This window comes from Phyllopteryx taeniolatus, chromosome 16 (genome assembly GCF_024500385.1).
Source record: "Phyllopteryx taeniolatus isolate TA_2022b chromosome 16, UOR_Ptae_1.2, whole genome shotgun sequence".
Taxonomy (NCBI): Eukaryota; Metazoa; Chordata; class Actinopteri; order Syngnathiformes; family Syngnathidae; genus Phyllopteryx; species Phyllopteryx taeniolatus.
The window spans coordinates 9,652,116-9,674,163 of record NC_084517.1 but is presented as its reverse complement, the minus strand read 5'-3'; the positions used below and the strand labels follow the sequence as shown (position 1 = coordinate 9,674,163).

The following is a 22,048-nucleotide window of genomic DNA, read 5'->3' as shown; positions in this document are numbered from 1 at the left end:
TCCATTTTCCGTACCGCTTATCCTCACTTGGGTCGCGGGTGTGCTGGTGCCTATCTCGGCTGGGTACACCCTGAACTGATCGCAGGGCACAAATAGACAAAACACCGCGCCCCCCACGGCTTGCCGTATGAAGTATAAAAATCTGTTGGAGGACCCTGTGCGTCGTAGGTCCTGTAGATGGCGCTACTACGTTTTTCAGTACAACGTTGTGGACTAAGTAACACCGGAAACCAACGCCAGCAGTCATGGCGTCCTCTGCTGCGACCCGAACTGCATCCAAAGTTGTGAAGCCCATTTTTAGCAGGGATTTGGACGAAGCAAAACGCAGAGTCCGCGAGCTTTACCGAGCCTGGTACAGAGAAGTCCCTAACACAGGTATGTCGGACAATCCTGGCGGATTTTAAGGCGCTCTTGTCAAGGTCGTGTCTGTTTAGCATATTTGCTATCAGTTCGCCACTGACGCTGTGTGCCTCTGAAGGCATACATTTGGCTCATTCTTTTTTTATATATTTCAAAAATATCTTATTCATATGGTTATTTAAAGTGAGTGTCGTGGTGGCAACAACAATGCACTACCGTGGCAGAGTTCCTTTCGTACGACTTACGAATTTGTATGTACATCAGAACGCAGCCTTATCACTAACCTACATCAATGAGAGAAATTAATTACTGCAGTTAATACACTATGCACATACAAATAATATAACTAATACTCCGTAAGTGTAGGTTAGTAACTACGACGCGTTCCGATTTACGTACATATTCGTAAGCCATGTAAACCGAACTTCGCCATAAACCGAAGACACCCTATACTTTGTCAGGTGTAGCCTCATATTGGCATGGTATGAATTTAGCCTTCACGCTTTAGCCATTTCTCTCCTGTTATTTAATACGTAAACGCACTCACCAATTAGTGTTTAACTTGTGGAAATCTTCAATTAAGATGCTGTTTTGTCAGCATATGTTCCTGTGTGTGTGTTTCCACAGTGGCCATCTTTCAGCTGGATATCACAACACAACAGGGCCGAGAAAAAGTGAGGGAGATGTTCAACAAAAACAAACATGTCACAGACCCCCGTCTGGTCGACATGTTGGTCATTAAGGTAAAGCTTAGGAGTTTATTTCTTGACCATATCGGATAGGAGACACATTTGGGAGATGTTACCTGTCTACATTTAATGTCACCTGCAGGGGAAAATGGAACTCCAGGAAACCATCCACATATGGAAACAGAAGACACACATTATGCGTTATTTCCATGAGTCTGAGGAACCGCGTGCTACCGATTTCCTGTCCAAATTCTACCGGGGTCATGAACCCTGAACTCCTGTTTCCTTTTTTGCCTGTGTCTACTGTGACAGATCTTCCCTTTTACTGTAAATACACACGTAACATTCACATGTTTGTGTTTGTCTGTTATTAACGAGGTTTATCGGGATTGTACGGAGCCCCTAAGGGGACATGGGGGGAAAGAGAAAAAAAAGACACACTTGTTTCTCGTTCGAACGAGAAACGTCTACCTGTGAGTGGTAGCTTATTTACACACTAGCAAATATGGCTCAGCTGTTCTATAGCCTATACGGCTATATTTGTGTGATGAAAGTTTACATCTATACTCACCTTATCTTCTTTTAGTTGGTCGTTGACACTATCAGGTATATTCCTTGTTTTGAGGAAAGAGATCAAGTCCTCTTCTGTTGCCATTCTTTCAGCTGACATGCGCTGGAAGCAAGTTGTAAATAAGCTACTTTACGGCTGCCCGAACGCAGGAAGCTACAGCTAGCATGTAAATAAGCTACCACTCACAGGTAGACATTTCTCGTTCGAATGAGAAACAAGGTTTTTTTGTTTTTTCCCCCATGTCCCTTTAGGGGCTCCGTAGGATTGTTGTTAAAAGGACCCTTAAACAGAAATTTTCTAATTTAAGAGATTCTTACCCTAAATGTAAAATATATAATCCATCCGTTCATTTTCTACAACCCTTGTTCTCATTATGGTTGTGGATGAGCTGAATCCTACCCCAGTGACTTGGACGACAGGCGGGTTACACACTGGACTGGTTGCCAGCTAATAGCGGGGCACATGCAAACCGTTCACACTCAGATACACACGTAAGGACGATTTTGAGTTTTCGGTTCAGCTAACGAGAAACATGCATGTTTTTGGAATGTGGGAAGGAGCCAGAGTACCTGGAGAAAATTCATGCAAGGACAGGGAGAACACTAAGGCAGTAACTGAGATTTGAACTCAGAATTGTGAGGCAGATGTGGTAACCTCTGTGCTGCCTGGAATAAATTACTCAAATGGAAATTAAATGTGGAAAATGGCATTAATATTTTAAGCGCATTAAGAGAGAGTGTAGAACTACTGTTGATTGTAGAATCTCATGACATTAGTCTTTAACATCATGGACAGACATTTGTATTATTCTTTAAGCCATACAAAGTTAAATTAGATACTTTCATGGTGTTATGAAAATGCAAATGTTGAAGACTCCCACTTCTAGTGATGACCGCTTTAAAAAAAATAAAAAATTTAAAAAAGCACGTTATCAAAACCTTTACTACTGCATGCAAAGAGAACAATACAAGAGGACTTTTTCGGGATCAATGACAGTCGAAAAAAATCCTGACGAGGTTGAAGGAACTTCGGTAAAGCGGTGACTCCTTCCAGTAGATATGTCAAAACAAAATCTGTGTGAGAAAGGGGGGGGGGGGGGGGGAAGGAACTTAAAACAACAATGAATTGGTCTGTGAAAACAAACAAGGTTTTGTGTTTTTCCCAACCAGTGTGTTGCAGCACATTAGTGTGCAATAAGAGCTCATCAGATGTGCCGCAGGAAATTATCCAAGTGCACTTAATTGTTCGTCAGGATACACCATAACTGTATACATTAAATACTCAATAACCTTTACAGGTGAACTTAATCAGACTTTAAAAAAAAAAAAATACATTTTCAACTGCACAGGTCCAACTGGTCAATGTTTCAGTACCTTTTGTAAAACTTGCTCTTTTCTAACAAGGAGCTGAATGGTAAAATTCACAGCAGTTCTCTCCCCCCCAAGGATGTCCACTTCTTTACCTTTTAGTGACTCTTCTAAGTCTGTGTTGCAAGTTTCTGATGATTCTCTGTGGCCACTTCGCTGTGAGGCTTCATACATCCTGTTTGAAGCCTCACAATGGAAAGGTACTGCGCTAATGATCAATTGTTTGTTGTCTTGGTCTCATGATGTCAAAATGGGAACAGTACGATGAATCGGACTGTTTAATTACCAACTATTGTTGAACCAGGACATTTATTAGTCCAGGATCGAACACCCGGTATGAATTTTGCCGTTCAAAAATTACTCAAACATTGAACAGTCGGTCATGTGCACTCAAAAGTTTAAAGCAGGTCAAAAGAAGTTTTTGGGTGACTAGTGGCACTGTGCGTGCCTGAGCTCAATAAAGGTTGGGAAGCATTGCGTTAGAAAGAGTGTTTGTATTTACGGGGTGTCATTGGACGCAGCATCTACCTGGCGACAATGATAGTATTGATTGGTTCGCTCAGTCGTCGTCATCGTCTTCGGGGACAAAGATGTCGTGTTCCTCCAGTACCTCAGCAAAGTTCTTGCTGATACGAGTCCCCATGTACAAGGAGGGCACCACTACCGCCGCAATCCGCCAGAGACCGAAGGGGGTCTGCTCCCCGGTGTCCCATAACCCACCATAGAAACAACTCGGTTAGTTAACCTCATTAAAGATGTAAATTGGGGGAGGGGGGGGAGCTTCCTCCGTGGTTGTGTCATTGTTCATTGGTGAAACATCCAGTTGCAGTAGCGAAGCTACCAGCCTCGTATGAACACTCACCTTCTTGGGTTTGGGTAGAATGGCCCCGGAAGAGAAGCACACAGCTGTCCGACACGCTGTCACATTCTTTGCCGTTTCTGACAGCCGAAACCCAGCCAAGACGACAAAGTGCCAACGCCATGATAAGGAGCAGCGTTTGGATCCAATTGTGGCACCGCAGCAATGCGGAACAGCCACGTTGAGGACGTAATAGCGCAACAGCGCCACCCAGCGCGACTATAACGCCACTGCAAAGGTTGGTGTGCAAACGCTCACTGGCAACATTAACACGGTCTAATGTTTTGTATTAGTATCCAATGGGTCAAAGTTAAGTAGAATTACAGATGTACGTGTTTAAAAAAAAAGGAAAATCACTGAGTCAACTCCTGTTCTTCAGAAAAAGTAAACAAGTACAAACTGAAATCTACGAATGTAAAAAATTGTGTATTATGTGCAATAACACAATTCTTGTTTTGATAAAAATGGAAAATTACTGCACACAAAATGTTTCTCTTATTCACTTACATAGTGGTCGTACTGAGAAAAAGATAATTAAATGACATGTCGCATGTTAAGTCCTAGCTAGCATTGGGTCAATGTTGAAATTAGCTAATAATTAGAGGTTGAACAATTAATCAACAACTAATCGATGATCAAATGAATCAACTATTTTGATAATCGACATTGTTTAACTTAAAATTGTCAAAATCCTCAGAATTTCAGGCCTCTCAACAGTAAATATTCATTGATGTCTGTAGTCTTCTATGAAAGCAGACTGATTATCTTGCAAACATCTGCTTTCACTTTGGAAAAGAATGATTACCATTTTTGCCAATTTTTTGACATTACGTGATGGACCAAACCAGTAACTGAATCATAATTAGTTTTTCATTTTCTGCACTGTCAATTTGAAATAATGTCTTTTTTTAACTAAAGGGTTGGAAATTTAAAAAAATATTACTTTATCCAGTTCATCGATTAATTGAAAAAATAATTGATAGATTAATCAATTAATAAAATAATTGTTAGTTGCAGCCCTACTAATGATAACTGCAAAAAATACTTTCTTTTTTTTCCGATTATATTGTTTCCCAAACTAATTGTAGTTGAGCTAATTCACCTATTTGCATATTTTTGGGGAACCTATCGTCTGTTGTTTGCTGGAAAAATTCACCCGTTCGAACTATGTTGAAGTGGGTGGAGGAGCTTCATTTAGTCACACTACAGGCTTGTCTGATAGACATAGTAGTGCTTTGCCACCAACTTGTGGCACCTATAAGTAATAAACCTTTTGTAGGGTTGTGGCATCAACTTCTCGCAGATTTTCCCTAACACTGTAGACTGAGAATTTTTGAATGCCAGAAACTGGTGTTTGGCTGGTACAAGACAACACATTCAATCATTCTTGGAGCTGCCAACATCAAACAGTTCTCTTAAATGAGGTAATGGATGGGGAATATCATAAATGCTCCCTGGTTCACTTTCCTCCGCGTCGCTGCTGTACCTGTTTTTATAAGACCCCAAGATATCAATCAATCAAGATCTCACCTGCGGTTGACTTCACCCTTCTCAATTTGTCTTTCTTGCATAATTTCGCCATCTTCACACGTTGAAAAAAGAAACAAGACTGTATTGAAAAAGTAAAGAGAAGAAGAAGAAAGTACAGAGGTGAGGTTTTAAATATAGTTTAAGTAAAAAGTTGTTTGAAAATCTTGAATATCTTCTGGTTTGTTTATTACACTTTTATTCTGACTCTTACTACATGTTGGTCTGCACAATTGCAACATACACTAATTAATTGGAAACTCCATCTATTTTCTCTTCATCTATTTAATCTTCATTAGGGTTGCGAATGAGCTGGAGCCAATCCCGGCTGACTTTAGGCAAGAAGTGGAGTACATCCTAAACTGTTCGCCAGCCAATCCCAGGGCTCATATAGACAGCTATTCACACTCACATTCCTACCCTAACATGCATGTTTTGGAATGTGGGAAGAAGCCATAGTGCACAGAGAGAACCCACACAGGAAGGCGAGAGCCAAGATTCAAACTCCAAGCCTCAGAACTGGGAGGCGGACATGCTAAGTACTCCTCCACCATGCTGCTCTTTGGAAACTTACGTTGAGTTAAGAAAAAAAAAAACATCCATGTTGCAGAAAGAATTTATTTTCATATTTGTAGTACAGGAAGTTGCAGCTTACAATAAAATATCGTACTGGTGAGCAGCCAAGTAAGAAAAACCACAGCGTTTAATAATACAAAATATAACAGACGACAACTCAATAAATACTGTACAGCAATCACTATTTACATCCATAGCAACTGTAAATTATCATGTGATCGTTTCAAGGGACTCTAGTGATTCTTTATCTGAGAATATACAACACTGGCCATGGAAGAGTTATAAGCATGAAGTAAAACATACACTTCCTTTCATTAAAACAAAGTGCTGTGATCAAGTCCAAACAATCATTAAACATTCAATAAAATGTTAGAAAGATCCTTAAAATGACATTTAAATAAATAAAAGTATTTGAGTAAACCTCATAAATAACACCACGACTAAAAAGCAAAACATTTCACATTTAAGTAACAGAAATGAAATACTAATTAAACTAATGAGATGTAAACGGCTTCAAATGAAGCCCTCGTTCGTGCAGTGCTATCCAGTTGTACCTATCTTTGTGTCACAGCATGATTAAAAAAAAAAAAAGCAGCACGTTACTTAAAAAAAAAAAAAAAAAACAGAATTAACAAATTCATGAAGTTTAACAAAATTGGATCCAAACCCAGTATTACATTGATTGTGGTAACAATGCATGCTCACCATAATCAAGGTCAAATAAAATCTTTATTGAAAGGATTTTGACTCCCTCACCTGATGTTTGAAGAACAAGTGTCTGTAGAACATGTCGAGTTCAAACATGTCAGGTTTAAGAGCTGTCCCAGTTTTGTTGCGCTCGCCTAATATGACAATTTGTCCTTTTGCGATGGCTGCGCGGAGCCTCATGTTCTTCACTATGTGAGCGGCGGGCTTCGAGTCGGGTGTCGGCCGCGAGGACACGGTGATGTAGGACGCATCTTTCTGGCGCTCCTCGTAACTCACTAACAGAAAGGATGCAAGAGAACGTACAATCGATTAATTCCTTACACAGACTGCATACGACGTGTCCGACAAGTTCCAGAATTGGTGTCACAAAACAATATATCTCTGACCCAAACTACAAACTAAGCAGTTTCCCCCTTCAGTGTGGGCCAGACGATCAAACAGCATGTCTACAAAAAGATCCTGCACTTCACCATGACAACGTGCCTGCTCACAATGTATTAAGCCTCTCATAGTTCATCGCCGTGTTGGAACAACCTCTCTACTTACTGACCTGGGTCTGGACAACCTCAAGATGGCCGTGATGATGGAGCTGCAGAGGATCTGAAAATAATCTTTCCAGGAGTGCATGAAGGCGTGGTAGCATTTATTCGTATAGTAGCATTTATTGTCAGTCCTCAATAAAATACATAATAATAATAAAGTATGTCAGACTCCACGGGAATTACTTGAGAGGGGAAAATTTGTAGCTTGGATTTCAAATATATTTGTGAAAGCAGTCTTGGAACTATTTTTGACACACCTAGTAGAATGTCAGGGGTTCTCAAAAGTTTTGGTTCAGAGACCCGTTACAGGCAAGAGATTTTCAGTGGGCTCGCTCATAATCCTAACACCAGTTAAACATAACCACCATGTGTACCATAGCCCTCAATTAAATGTTGCCTATTCGAGAGGAAAAAAAGTCAATGTTATGATGAATTCATATTGTTTATAGAGAAAAAAAATTTTATGTTATGAGAATGATGTATATGTAAGAAAGACTTTATTCAAACTCTTCTTTAAAACAACAACACTATTTTGTCATGGTGAAAAATCGTAATCTTATGAATTTTTTTTCCCAAAAAGAAGGTCATAATATTCTGATATGTCAAATTTTATTCAGGGGAGAAAGTCATATTTTAACAAGTGAATTAAAAAAAATACAACTTTATTGTTCCAATATTACACCTTTAAAAATGGAAAAAAAAAGGAATTTTCTAAAATTCTTGAAAAAATTAGGACTATATTCTAGGAAGAATATGCCTTTTGTTCTCAAAAAACGGATTTCTTGTTCTTAGAAAAAAACATTTATTCATGCAAGGATTGTCAGATTTATGTTATGTTATGTGACAAAAGTATAAGAGCTTTTAACTGACCCAAATCTAAGGTAGGGAGGAGTAGAGTGAACCCTAGCAAATAGCCGGCGATAGGGACCGAGCCCTGCTGTGAATAGCACAAATCTGTGAGTAATTGATAGGCTCCTTGGGAGGTGAAAAAAAATCTGTAAATTTGCGAATATGTTGGGGGTTCACTGTAATTAGTGTATTATGTGAGTTTTTCAGCAAATAACAGGATAGGTTCCTTGAGAGGTTGAAAAAATCTGTAAATTTGCAACTATGTTAGGGGTTCGCTGTATTATGTTTCCTCAAATATGCATACAATAAATATGCACTTTAAAAAAAAAAAAAAAGATATTTTATTGCAAATAAATTTGTGGACCCCCAATCAAAGGCTGGTTTAGATGACAGCAAACTCTGCCTCGTACCTGCAGCGGCGACTGCAGTATCTGTGGTACTGGCCAGCTCCAGCAGGATTGTTGGATAAGCAGGGTGCAACAGGAAGAGCTTTCTGATGAATGGCTCTGCTGCCGCAACACCCAGAGCCACCTGTGAAAGAAAAAATGCATTCTATTCACTAAATATGTCCTTAATGATAATAATCCTCTTTAAGATAATGATGCTCAGTTTTACCTACACTGTCAGGGAAGTATTGATTTAACAATGTTTATTATCGTTGTTGTAGTTTGAAGTGGTGTAGAGCTGTGCTGCATAATATTGGGAGCCATTTATATTCTCATGCAGCCAAATAAAGTAAAATTAGAAACACCTCACGATGCAGTTATTATTCTCATTCGATTGTGCAAGTGTACTCGATGCTGTGGATGCTTTGTGTATAGGAGTTGAGTATCTACTGTATTGGAACCAATCCAATTTGTATGCTTTGGGGGTTTGTTTGGCTCAAAAAGCTTGTTCTCTTGGCAGACTCACAGTTGCCTTGGTGATATTCTTCTGTCCAGTGATTGGCTCGCTGGCCCAGAAGACAAAAGCTGACAAGCCAGTCGAAGTGGAGACCGCTGCTGTTTCCAAAACAAGACGGGGGCACACAAACTGTGCCGTCCAGAGAGGACGGCCATTTGCCCCATCAATCACCTGCGCCTGAGTCAATGAACAAATTGGGTAAACAAACATGCAGGCTTAAACCATAAAGACATATTATTCCATTTTAACATAACTGCTAAAAAAAGAGAAGGTTAACCACATCTGTGCAGTAAGGCCTTGCATTACCTTCATAATGCCGTTTGCAGAGTGCTGAAAGAAAAGATCGAGGATTCCGTCATCATTAAAGTGTCCTGGAGTTGGTTGGCTGTGACAGATAAGGACACATTTAACAGAGACTGTATCACTAGTGCCGGACTGCAAATGAATTCTCCTACAACTGCGGGTCGGTACCTGTGTATAGGGGCAGAGTTAAATGTCCACTGTTTGCGTACATCCCTGTGTCTGAGCAAAGATATTTTGCTGAAGCCGTACACTAACAACCAGTCACTCTTGCTGGAATTCATGTTAGAGACTGTGTCCAGGTTGTTGTGGCAGGTGCCAAAACCGGCCACTAGGGGCAGCAAGAACGTCACACGCTCAGACCCTCTAAGAAAAAACAACAACAGTGAGATTGTATTGTCTGTTCATCATGCTCACCCTGGAACTGATACTGATTGCTATCCATCCATTTTCTATAGCGCTTAAACTCATTCTAGTTGCAGGTGACCTGTAGTCTATCCAAGTAAATCTTGGATGGTCGCCTGTCAAGTTATAGTCTTCAATGTACCAAACATACTGCACGTTTTTGGAATGTGGGAGGACGCTGGCATACCCGAAGAAAACCCACGCAAAGCACGGGGAGAACCTGAAAACTCCACATAAGAGGGCCTAAGATTTGAAGACAGGTCCTTTTCAATGTGAGGAAGGTGTGCTAACCACTCTTTCATTGTACTGCTCACTGATAACTAAGAGTGTGAAAGTGATAATTCCTTGCATTTGCCATGCATACAATTACTTATTAAATATTAGGTGGTACATTAAATTAATGACATACTAATAAAAATGAGACAATGAGTGCAGTTCAATATGATACATTGTTAAAAATATTAATTCTTCAAGATTGTCCACCACAGCTGAGTATTGTAATTTTTGTAAAGACAACATTTTCAATACAGCTTGTCCTTGTTAAGGTGTACCTAATGTTGTGGTGAGTCGATGCGGTTATTTTAAATGTTTGGCTTTAGAGATTCTTCCCTAAAATGTAGATCAAATCTGTTTAAATCTTTGATTTGTGTACTATGAAATGTGCACATACATAACAGCAACAACAACCACATGCATTGACTCCGAAACTGTAACTTATTAACTGAAATGTGTCTTTAACATACAAGAGGCTTTTGCTCTGTTGGGCTGCATGTTGTTACTAAGGCCAACCTGAAAATGTGTATAAAGGAGGAGGAATTTGTTTTCTTCAGTCCCTCCCACAAAGGATCCTTCCTTCTTAGTGTCGGAGTCATTGGTAACTTGCTCGTAGCACAGATGTAAAGATCCCGCAGTGAGATGGCTACGACATTCCCTGGGGAAACAGACACATTGTTCACGTCAAATATGTCTAATGCATTTCCAACTCCTGTCAAGCCATATAATTGCTGCATAATTATACTTATTGGGTCTGGGATCTTGAACATATAGTTGGTATTCTTCGTTTACCTAGGCCAAACAGGATGTAGGGTGCCCCCTGTTGCGTCACATGCAGAAGAGGACCAATCAGATTCCCTTGTCCAGTGAGGTTGAACGACACAGACTGTCCGAGTGTCGCTCCAGTCAGGCCAGAAATTAAAGTCAGGGAGAGATCCAGAGCCTGAAAGTGAACACAAAACTATGTAGTCAGTGAGTGCCAAACAGCCTGGAGACTTGATCTGTTCACTTATGTCTAATCTGCCAATAATGCCCTGTTACCATCCTACTGCAGGCAGTGGAACTAAATTATTCATGTGTTGTCATATAGCTGGAGGAATTCAATGCACATGGAAGAACACTCAAGTTTTCAATCATTGTAATATTTAAAATTACTTTATTCAAACTCTTCTCTTTTTGCATATCTGGCTGCTTTGTGCAAAGATGTTTGAGGAGCAATCAAAATAGGTACATCTTTGATGACTACAATGCTCCAATCATTCGTTTCTGGGTGGATACTAGCAATGCAGTCGGATTACAATGATACATGTAAAGCCAGCTGCCCACCAAGCAACACCACAGAGCGAGACAGATGTGGACAATCACAAAAAAATTACAGTCAGTGACTTTCCCTCGCACACCAACCATCTCGCTCCAACAAAAACATGCAACCCCGGCGCCTTTATCAGGAAAACAGCGTTTTGAAGCACCACCTATAGCATATTCTTGAACCACAAGTAACATAGCGCGATTGTCAAAGAAAAATCCCATTGCTCTGGCTGCTGTAGCTATACTGTATTTCTGTCGGCAGAGAATACAAAGAAAGGAAAGGGCAACAAGAAAGTAGAGACTGGATATTTGAGAGGCTGCTGGCAATGATATCCCCATTCATAAAAATTCTCCATCACGCTGCGCTTTTTAATCACATGTATATGTTTGCAGTTTAACTATTTAAATAAAATTATATATATATATAGACAATATTTTTGATGCATTTGGTTGCGTCACTCGGTGTGGGGCTGGTTAAAGGTGTCTCGTGCACCGTGTATGCTGTTTGTGTGTGTTTGTGTCAGGAAAGTCAAATTGAAAATGGTTGCACCTCATTGGCAGGCAGGGTGGCTATGAGCAGATCTGGGACTGAGTCTCCCTGAAGATCTGGGAGTAACACTGCCTGCGATTCAATGTTCCTCAGCAGCACGGACCACAAGTTCTTCCCTGTGAAGTGAAAGAAAACTTTGGACAAAGTGCTTTTTTTTATACAAATTGGTTTTGGATGATTCGACTACAGGAAGTGAAAAGAGAAAAACATTTGCAGTTCCCAATCCCAACAAGACTGTTTTCCTCTCACCAGTGGTGCCATTGACAGCCATGATGATAGACTTCCCAATGAGGAGACACACAGGTAATGGCTTAGTGCTGAGCTGCAGGCCACACTGGATGTACATGACAGACTCCCACATCACTTTCCTCCATAGTAGCTGCCCAGTAGCACCAGAGAGAACCACAGCGCTGTAAACTGGTCAGACGACAGTAACAGGTCATTAGCGCCAACGGGACATGTCCAAGTAAAGCAGTCAAAACGTATCAGGATTCACCCTACTTTCGTTTCCTTGTGTGGGATGTGTGTCATTGGTCCACTCAGTCACACTGAGTAGCACATCATCCACTGAATCACCATCGACATCCCATAATGCAAGTGCAGGTGGAATTACACCTAGATAGAGGAAAACATCAATATGGCAATTTTAAAAAATCGACTATGTAGTCCTGATTAGATGGTCAAGTATTAATTTGTTCTAAAACATATCTTAACTGAAATTAATATTCTCTTATTCAAAGGTCAATGTTTTTTGTGAGCGGACATAAACATAATAAAAAGCAATAATGCTCCAATATAATTGACACTGTCAGAGAGGTTGTAATTTAACAGTTTCTGATTGTGCTTGTAGTTTGAACTGTACTGCAATTATAATGAGACTTGTTCTGAATATTTTTGGCTCGCTCATGTAACTAATATTAGACAGTAAGTAAAAATACCTCTCAGCTCGTTGTCCAAATCCATCAAGGTTGATAAAAACATTATATATCCGCGACAATCAGACAAAATTTGAGTATTTTCTCTCCATTCCGATCATGGTCAGCAAAGGCCCAATTGTCGGGTGTCTCTGAAAGATTATCCAAACCGATTATCCTGTGGTGTGGGGTGTGTTTTTTCCTCCCCGGTCTCCGAAAACAATAAGGAATAGCAATCATAAATATTAAACCTGTTCAATATTTATGATTGCATATCATGTGTGTAGTCAACACAGAGGTCAGTGATTGTAACGTGAAAGCCAATTACAAAGCGAGCTAAAGCTTGCGCTGTTATCAGACGCAACTCGAGGAGCAACTGGTTGTGTTGAGAGTTTAAATTCATTGTTCTTCCAGGTCATTCTCTACAATACAAATCACAAGGAAAAGGGGTTTGCAAATGCAAGGCATTTATCTGATAAGCTGAGGTTAACGTACCTTCTTGTATTTCTTCAACTACTATTGTTACTAATATTTCTTCCTCTTGGTTTATTCCCGCGGTCTGGATGCCAAAGGTCAATCTTGGTATCATACATCACACACTATAAAAGCTCTAAGTGATGTTCTCCTCCTCACGAGTTCAGTCCCTCACATTTTAAAAATTGGTAAAGATGTTAAAAATTTGGTATGTGTGTACCCCACTTTCGTGCGAGTACACTTGGCAGAGTTGCTCTATTTGTTTTGTAAAATGGAACATTTGGAATAGAGGACACGGTTCCCAGTCACTTTCATACAGTGTAATTAAAGTCAATAGGAACCTCACACTTCACTTTCAATATGCCTACATAACAACAAACTTCCTTTCTTGTATTTTGTTTCAGGTAACATTTGGACAGATGCCAGACCATCAGCATTTGACAGCTTAAGCTTTGCAGTTTTTGTAATCATCCCCTTGCCCGTGGCTCACCAATGAACATTTTAGCAGCAATGCAAAATAGCAACCTGGAAAGACGTTTTCCTGTCCCCAGATTCAGTTTGAGAAACTTTAGAAGTGTCACACTGCTCCAATACGTAGTAGAACTTACACTATCCATGGCAAGTTTCTCGAAACAGGATCTGTTTTTGACAAACCACTCAGCAGAAGGCTTGCTGCTATGACCAATGGTGAAAACAGAACTCCTACAGCATGTGTTTGAGCAAAAAACCCAGAGAAAGTCTATCTGGAGGGCTGCACTGGAACTCAGCATCAACAAAAGCTCATTTCAGTCAATGCTTTGGAGAGTGATAAAGCTTGAGCCGTAACGACCTCAGGTTGTTCAAAGGCTTCAAGCAGAAGATTGTGACAACCCGAGCTCCATCACTCTCCGAACCATGCACTGAATCAAGCATTTGTTGAGGCTTGGTTCCTGTACAGCCCGCCGGATAGACTGTGCCAAGTTTTGCATGAATGCCTAAAATAAGAATTCAGTGTGTTCATCAATGGTGGTAGATAGCATGAAGTGTACTACACGTTGGAGCAGTGTGATGGCCGTAAAGCTTCTCAAACTGGCACGGAACTGCAGTCGGGGACAGAAAAATGTCTTGCCAGGTGGCAATTTTGCAATGCTGCTCCAATGAAAATTGGTGCGCCATGGGCAAAGAGTACTGATGGCCTCACGTCTCTCTGAATGATATCTGAAACGAAATTGAAAAAAGGAAATGTATGGTGACTTTTATGACACAAATAGAGTTAACTATTACCTCCTGCATCCCCAAGTGCTATTTCCCATTGTGGCCTCTTTGCCAGTGCTCCCTTCTGACAGGGAATCAGGAACGCACAAAGCAGCACAAGAAGCATGGCACAGACTAGAGGCACCAGGAAAAGGGATGTCCGCACAGCATTCTTCCTCCTCATCCTCTTCTCTTCTTCATCAGTCCCGTGAACCCTCAGTCTAGATCCCCCCAGCTGGTCCCTGTCCTCCCTCAATGGGCTCCAGTACTGCCCGCCTTTCATGTCATCTCTGTCCTGCTGGGATTTGCTGGGGAGCCGCTCTCTCCATTCGTCCTCATCATCCTGTGCCTCGTCTCCGGCAGCCACGAGTCGTCCGGCTCTACCTCCCCGCAGCTTTGTGTTGCCGCCGCCGTGGAAGGTGTCCCGGCCCAAACCGTTTCGGGGATAGTTAAGGACGAGATCATCCTCTTCGCTCTCGTCCTCGCTGTCCGCTTGTGTGAGTGGGTCGTACTCCCCCAGCTCCGAGCCCTTTTTCCCTACACACACACACACACACACACACATACACACACACGCTGCTCATGTCTTGCAATAGTAGTTTGAATCTGGGTTTCTGATCACCCCAGCCCCATTATGTCCATCCATCCATCCATTGTCTTCCGCTTATTTGAGGTCGGGTCGCGGGGTCAGCAGCCTCAGCAGGGAAACCCAGAGTTTCCTCTCCCCAGCCACTTCCTCTAGCTCTTCCGAGGGGATCCCGAGGCGTTCCTAGGCAAGCCGAGAGACGTAGTCTCTCCAGCGTATCCTGGGTCGTCCTCGGGGTCTCCCGGACCCCCTCTACGCCTCGGCTGCGCCTAGAAATTCTGACCATAAGAGTTATGAACAGAATCGGTGACAAAGGGCAGCCTTGGCGGAGTCCAACCCTCACTGGAAACGAGTCCGACTGACTGCCGGCAATGCGGACCAAACTCTGACTCCGGTCGTACAGGGACCGAACAGCCCGTACCCCAGGTGGTTCGGTACCCCATACTCCCGAAGCACCCCCAACAGGACTCCACGAGGGAAACGGTCGAATGCCTTCTCCAAGTCCACAAAACACATGTAGACTGGTTTGGCGAACTCCCATGCACCCTCAAGGACCCTGCCGAGGGTGAAGAACTGGTCCACTGTCCACGGCCAGAACGAAAACCACACTGCTCCTCCTGAATCTAAGATTCAACTTCCTGACGGACCCTCCTCTCCAGCACCCCTGAATAGACCTCAACAGGGAGGCTGAGGAGTGTGATCTCCCTGTAGTTGGAACACACCCTCCGGTCCCCCTTCTTAAAAAGCGGGACCACCACCCCAGTCTGCCAATCCAGAGGCACTGTCCCCGATGTCCACGCGATGTTGCAGAGGCGTGTCAACCAGGACAGTCCTACAACATCCAGAGCCTTAAGGAACTCCGGACGAATCTCATCCACCCTTCCACCGAGGAGCTTTTTAACCACCTCAGTGACGTCAAACACAGAGATAGGAGAGCCCGCCTCAGATACCCCGACGCTGCTTCCTCATGGGAAGGCGTGTCGGTGGAATTGAGGAAGTCTTCAAAGTATTCTCCCAACGATTCACAACGTCCCGAGTCGAGGTCAGCAGCGCCCCATCCCCACTATACACAGTGTTGGTGGTGCACTGCGTCCCCCTCCTGAGACGCCGGATGGTGGACCAGAATTTCCTCTAAGTTTCCAGAAATTGTTTTCCATGGCCTCACCGAACTCCACCCACGCTTCAGTTTTTGCCTCAGTGACCATCAAAGCCGCATTCCGTTTGGCCAGCCGGTACCCATCAGCTGCCTCAGGAGTCCCACAGTCCAAAAAGGCCTGACTCCTTCTTCAGCTTGACGGCATCCCTCACCGCTGGTGTCCACCAATGGGTTCGGGGATTGCTGCCACGACAGGCACCGACTACCTTACGGCCACAGCTCCGGTCGGCCGCCTCGGCAATAGAGGCATGGGTCCACTCTGACTCAATGTTCCCCGCCTCCCCTGAGACGTGGGTGAAGTTCTGCCGGAGGTGGGAGTTGAAACTCCTTCTGATAGGGGATTCTGCCAGACGTTCCCAGCAGACCCTCACAATACGTTTGGGCCTGCCACGTCGGACCGGCATCTTCCCCCACCATCGGAGCCAACTCACCACCAGGTGGTGATCAGTTGACAGCTCTGCCCCTCTTTTCACCCGAATGTCCAAGACATGCGCCCGCAAGTCCGAGGACACGACCACAAAGTCGATAATCGAACGCCGACCTAGGGTGTCCTGGTGCCAAGTGCACGTGGGGGCACCCTTATGCTTGAACATGGTGTTCGTTATGGACAAACCATTGTGAGCACAGAAGTCTAATAACAGAACACCATTCGGTTTCTGATCGGATGGGGTTCTGTTCCTCCCAATCACGCCCTTCCAGGTCTCACTGTCATTGCCCACGTGACCATTGAAGTCCCCCAGCAGAACGATGGAGTTCCCAGCGAGAGCGCTCTCCAGCAGCCCCTTTAAGGACTCCAAAAAGGGTGGGTACTCTGAACTGCTGTTTGGTGCATAGGCACGAATAACAGTCAGGACCCGTCCCCCCACCCAAAGGTGGAGTGAGGCTACCCTCTCGTCCACCGGGGTGAACCCCAATGTACAGGCGCCGAGCCGGGCGGCAATAAGTATACCCAAACCTGCTCGGCACCTCTTACCGTGGGGAACTCCAGAGTTGAAAAGAGTCCAAACCCTCTCAAGAGAACTGGTACCAGAGCCAAAGCCGTGTGCGGAGGCGAGCCCGACTATATCTAGTCTGAACTTCTCAACCTCACACACCAGCTGCCAGAGAGGTGGCATTCCACGTCCCTAGAGCCAGTGTCTGTAGCCGCGGATCGGATCGCCAAGGTCCCCGCCTTCGGCCACCGCCCAGCTCAGACTGCACCCGACACCTATGGCCCCTCCCACAGGTGGTGAGCTCATGGGAAGGGGGACCCACGTTACCCTTTCGGGCTGTGCCCGGCCGGGCCCCATGGGTGCAGGCCCGGCCACCAGGCGCTCGCCTTGCCCAAAGTCAGCTCACCCCCTCAACCCTAATTATGTATTAGGGCTCGACACTAACTTTTGCACTGGTAGCAATTTCCACTGAGAGTCGGAATTCAAAAAGCTCACAACACGTAAGGCCAGAGTTGTGTGCTCCCAGCGCCACTCAGCCTTACAAACGTACAACAAAACGTAACTATAGAGGTAATATTTTACATGAGAAGCAGATACCATGAGTTCCATGTCTGGGTTGTAAGATTCGTCTCCCTTGAAGAGATGGAGATCTGACTTCAGGAAGAGGGGGTGATTAAAAAAGTGGAGGGCATGGATCGGTGTCATAATGAATCTGAGTGGGATGGTCACATATGCCACCGTTTTGGTCGCAATCTCGATATAGAAAAAATCTGGGTATAGAAATTGATGGATAAATATGATATATACAATTCATTTGAAAAACAAATGAATCTATTCAGTGGATATATGAATCAGTGTGGACAAACTAAATTAATAAATATTTTGTTGACTAATGTCTTTTGGGGGCGGCACGGTGGACGACTGGTTAGCACATCTGCCTCACAGTTCTGAGGACCGGGGTTCAAATCCAGGCCCCGCCTGTGTGGAGTTTGCATGTTTGCATGTTCTCCCCGTGCCTGTGTGGGTTTTTTCCATTTTCCTCCCACACCCCAAAAACACGCGTGGTAGGTCTAAATTGCTCGTAGGTGTGAATGTGAGTGTGAATGGTTGTTTGTTTATATGTGCCTTGCGATTGGCTGGCGACCAGTTCAGGGTGTACCCCGCCTCTCGCCCGACGATAGCTGCGATAGGCTCCAAGCACGCCTGCGACCCTAGTGAGGAGAAGCGGTACGGAAAATGGGTGGATGGATGTCTTTTTGGTTAGGAGTCTATCAATATGGCATATCTTGCCCACACTTTCTCACTGAACCGTTCCAAATTTGCCAGATAAGCGACTCTTATGCAAGCCCTACTTCAAGTTACCACACAGATTTTCATTTGGGATTCAGTCCTGCTCTCCGGCTCTGCCATTTCAAAATTTTCATTTTCTTCTGGTGGAGTCTATATTTTTCCATTTGCATTCTTCTTTTGCCTGTTTTATGTTGAAAGGTGAAATTTCTCTTAAGCTTTCTAGCGTGTGGTGCCAGACAGGGCCCCAAATCCCTGTGATTAAAAACAAAAAATACCTCACTTTTGGCCCCTCCACCTTAATGCCACAAATTAAAAACAGTGTGTTTTATTGTCCCTGTCAATCATGAGCCCTTATAATCGTAATCACTGTAGTATAACAAATGCATATTTACATGTGTGCCATATAGACTGCCTGAATAATGGCTGTTTGTCAGTGATGGAATGATTATTAACCCCCACTATAATCTTTGGGGTCAACATGACCCCATTCAATTTTCAACCTCTCTAAATGAATGATTGATAAAACTTTTTGCTCGCTTATGCTTATTGGCTTCACCTCATTTAATGGAGACAACTCAGTAAACTAAAATTGTAGTGAATAATGTAATGAAGCCTTGATGCACTAATCATGTTCTCATTATCCTCAACTTTGTCAGAGAAAACAACTTGACTTCAGAGAAATAAAGAATGAGGTGGTTAAATACAGAGAGAGGTTAAAAAAATAAAAATACGTGGTTTCATACTTGCCTGACCAAATTACTCTCCAGGTTACCACAGCCACACAAAATGAGATTTCAAAAGACCACAATATACTCTTAAATATTATAAATAGCTACTGTATATGAAATGTTAAACCTTTTAATTTATTCACCAATAAATTTTAAGTGCAGTGAATTAAACTACACCGTTGACTTATTGTAAATATCAATTATCAACAATTCAATCTACAAATCTGTCTTACTTACCAGAATAAACATCAATACCGTTTTAACATCCATCCATCCATCCATTTTCTGAGCCGCTTCTCCTCACTAGGGTCGCGGGAGCGCTGGAGACTATCCCAGCTATCATCGGGCAGGAGGCGGGGTACACCCTGAACTGGTTGCCAGCCAATCGCAGGGCACATATAAACAAACAACCATTCACACCTATGGGCAATTTAGGTTCTTCAATAAACCTACCATGCATGTTTTTGGGATGTGAGAGAAAACCGGAGTGCCTGGAGAAAACCCACGCAGGCACGGGGAGAACATGCAAACTCCACACAGTCGGGGCCGGGATTTGAACCCCGGTCCTCAGAACTGTGAGGCAAACGCTCTGACCAGTCGTCCACCGTGCCGCCCCCTTTTAACATATGAACTTAAATTACTATCCCAATTGTAATTAACTGAATTTGTATTTTGATTCCTACAAAAACATAAGTAAATTAACATGATGATATACAGTGCTGTGAAAAAGTTGTTGTTGTTTTTTTTTTTTTAATGTTTAAGATCATCAAACAAATGTTAAGTATCAGAAAAATATACCCCAAGTGAACTTAAAATGGTGTTTTTAAATGGTGATTTCAAGAAAAAAATATTCAAAGTTACCTGGCCCTGTGTGAAAAAGTAATGGCCCCCTAAACCTAATAACTGGTTGGGCCAGCCTCGGCAACAACAACTGAAATCAAACGTTTTCTATAATGAGTCTTTCACATCTCTGTGCAAATAATTTGCTTAAATTCAGCAAATATTTAGGGTTTTCAAGCATGAATGGCCTTTTTAAGGTCATATCACTGCATTTCAATCAGATTCAAGTCTGGACTTTGACTAGGCCACTCCAAATCTTCATTCTGTTGTTTTAAGTTGGTGTGTTTTGGATGATTATCCTGCTGCAGAATCTAAGTCCGCTTCAGCTTGAGGTCACAAACTAATGGCTGAACATTCTCCTTCAGAATTGTCTGTTAAAGATCAGGATTCATGGTTCCATCAATCACAGCAAGTTGTCCAGGTCCTGAAGGAGCAAAGCAACCCAAGACCATCACACAGACACCATGTTTGACTGTTGGTATGATGCTTTTTTTTTCTTCCTGAAATACTGTGCTACATTTACGCCAGATGGTACACCTTCCAAAAAGTGTACCATGTTTTCTCCATGTGAGGATAATGGCTCTCCCTATAGTTCGCTCGAATCCTAAAGCTTTAAAAATGACTTTTGTAACCCTTTCCAGACTGATAGATGTCAATTACTTTATTTCTCGACTGTTCTGGAATTGTGTTTGTTTGTTTCACGGCACTGTATTTCTGTCCTGTCCTTTGCACATTGTTGTTGTTGTTTTAGCTGTATGAGGGGGAAAAAAATTGAAGAAATACATTGACTAATTAGGAACTCAATAAACACATGAACTTCGGGAAGAAAAAAAAAATCCGTTTTCATGAGGTTTAAATTGCTTGTGGTCAAGTTGACTTGAAAAAAACACAGATGTGTGCAGCAACAATGTGCACAGGAAAGGACTCGCTCAAATATATTCATCCATTGAGGTTGCAGGTGAGCTGGAGTCTATCCCAGTTTACTTTGGGGGAGAGAGTGGGTACTTCAGGCAATCGCAGACATACAAAACAACCATTCTTACCTAAAGACAATGCATTTGGAATACCAGGAGTAAAGTTGCACGGAAAGACCAAGTCCCAGATCTGAACTGAGTAACCTCAGAACCGTACGATGCGCCCTCGGGTCGGTGTGAGGATGTGGTCTGGAGGTTAACTTTAGCTAGCAGCCTGCTAGCAGGCAGAAGACACGCTTATAAGGGAAAATTAGCGAGCACTTTCAAACATATACATGATGTGTATGACACCGTTTTGGGAAAAACGTGCTAAAACATTTACGGCGCGCCTGAGGGATGCTAATTCAGTAAGTGACACGTCAAAATGACCGAATTGCATGTCGAATGCGACAGACTCCCTATTGTTCTCGGCAATGATCTTTACAATATATAACACTAAACGTCACTACGTCACGTTTAGAGTTCAAATTTCGGTGTTTGCATCTTACCGGGTAGTTTGAGGGCACGGGACAAGGCTGCTGCCATTTCTGTTCGAGCGGATCTGCAGCACAACGGTGATGAGCTGCTGGAGCCTGGAGGGGGGACCGTCCGACCCCAATGGGCTTGGATCAGTGCATGCCCAGTTGCATCACGGGAGTTGGAGTGTGTCGCGTCCATTAACGGTCAGGCCCATTTCTAATGGACGTATTCTACCTTCTGTTGGTGATATCTCATAAAACACCGTTTTTTATAACCACGATGGTTTACTGTTTATGACGCGATTGTTAGGGGACTAGGCTGGTTTGAATTATTTATTTTTTATACCTATCTTCAAGCAGAAAATTCAATGGATGAAATGTATTACTGTATACGGAGGCATGTAATATGTAGTAGTATGACATTTTCAACTAATGTACTGTATTTTCTCATTAAAAATATTTGTTAATTGTTCGGGAAATGTACAAGGTGGTAATGTAGTACAGGGGTGTCAAACGTAAAAATGAAACGCCACCTTGAATCTTTTTTACACATAAATAATTTGTCTCATTGTTAGGAATTGAAGGATGCCATTAAGTGCAACAATATGAATTAAGAGTGTTGTATCGTATTACTTTTTTTTTTTTTTTTTTTTTAACAAATGGCTAGCCATGATTT

At 42.7% G+C, this 22,048-nt stretch overlaps 2 protein-coding genes and 1 long non-coding RNA gene across 3 annotated transcripts; 2 read left to right on the top strand and 1 right to left on the bottom strand.

Moving 5' to 3' along the window:
• The first annotated feature begins 161 nt into the window (after positions 1-161).
• ndufa6 (NADH:ubiquinone oxidoreductase subunit A6) lies at positions 162-1,398 on the top strand. The gene is made up of 3 exons (XM_061748136.1): positions 162-375; positions 988-1,103; positions 1,192-1,398. The coding sequence occupies exons 1-3, from the start codon at positions 246-248 to the stop codon at positions 1,321-1,323; spliced, it is 378 nt and encodes a 125-aa protein (XP_061604120.1). The 5' UTR covers positions 162-245; the 3' UTR covers positions 1,324-1,398.
• Positions 1,399-3,927: 2,529 nt separating this feature from the next.
• LOC133465385 (uncharacterized) lies at positions 3,928-5,839 on the top strand. Its single transcript, XR_009784622.1, has 3 exons — positions 3,928-4,084; positions 5,448-5,496; positions 5,673-5,839. It is a non-coding gene; the product is annotated as an uncharacterized LOC133465385 (long non-coding RNA).
• A 138-nt stretch (positions 5,840-5,977) lies between these two features.
• Positions 5,978-21,601, bottom strand: fam234b (family with sequence similarity 234 member B). Its single transcript, XM_061748133.1, has 12 exons — positions 21,403-21,601; positions 14,439-14,945; positions 12,289-12,402; positions 12,037-12,204; positions 11,788-11,903; positions 10,722-10,872; positions 10,446-10,587; positions 9,423-9,617; positions 9,258-9,336; positions 8,961-9,128; positions 8,459-8,579; positions 5,978-6,932 (listed from the first exon to the last, which is right to left on the bottom strand). The coding sequence occupies exons 1-12, from the start codon at positions 21,569-21,571 to the stop codon at positions 6,679-6,681; spliced, it is 2,184 nt and encodes a 727-aa protein (XP_061604117.1). The 5' UTR covers positions 21,572-21,601; the 3' UTR covers positions 5,978-6,678.
• Positions 21,602-22,048: the final 447 nt, after the last annotated feature.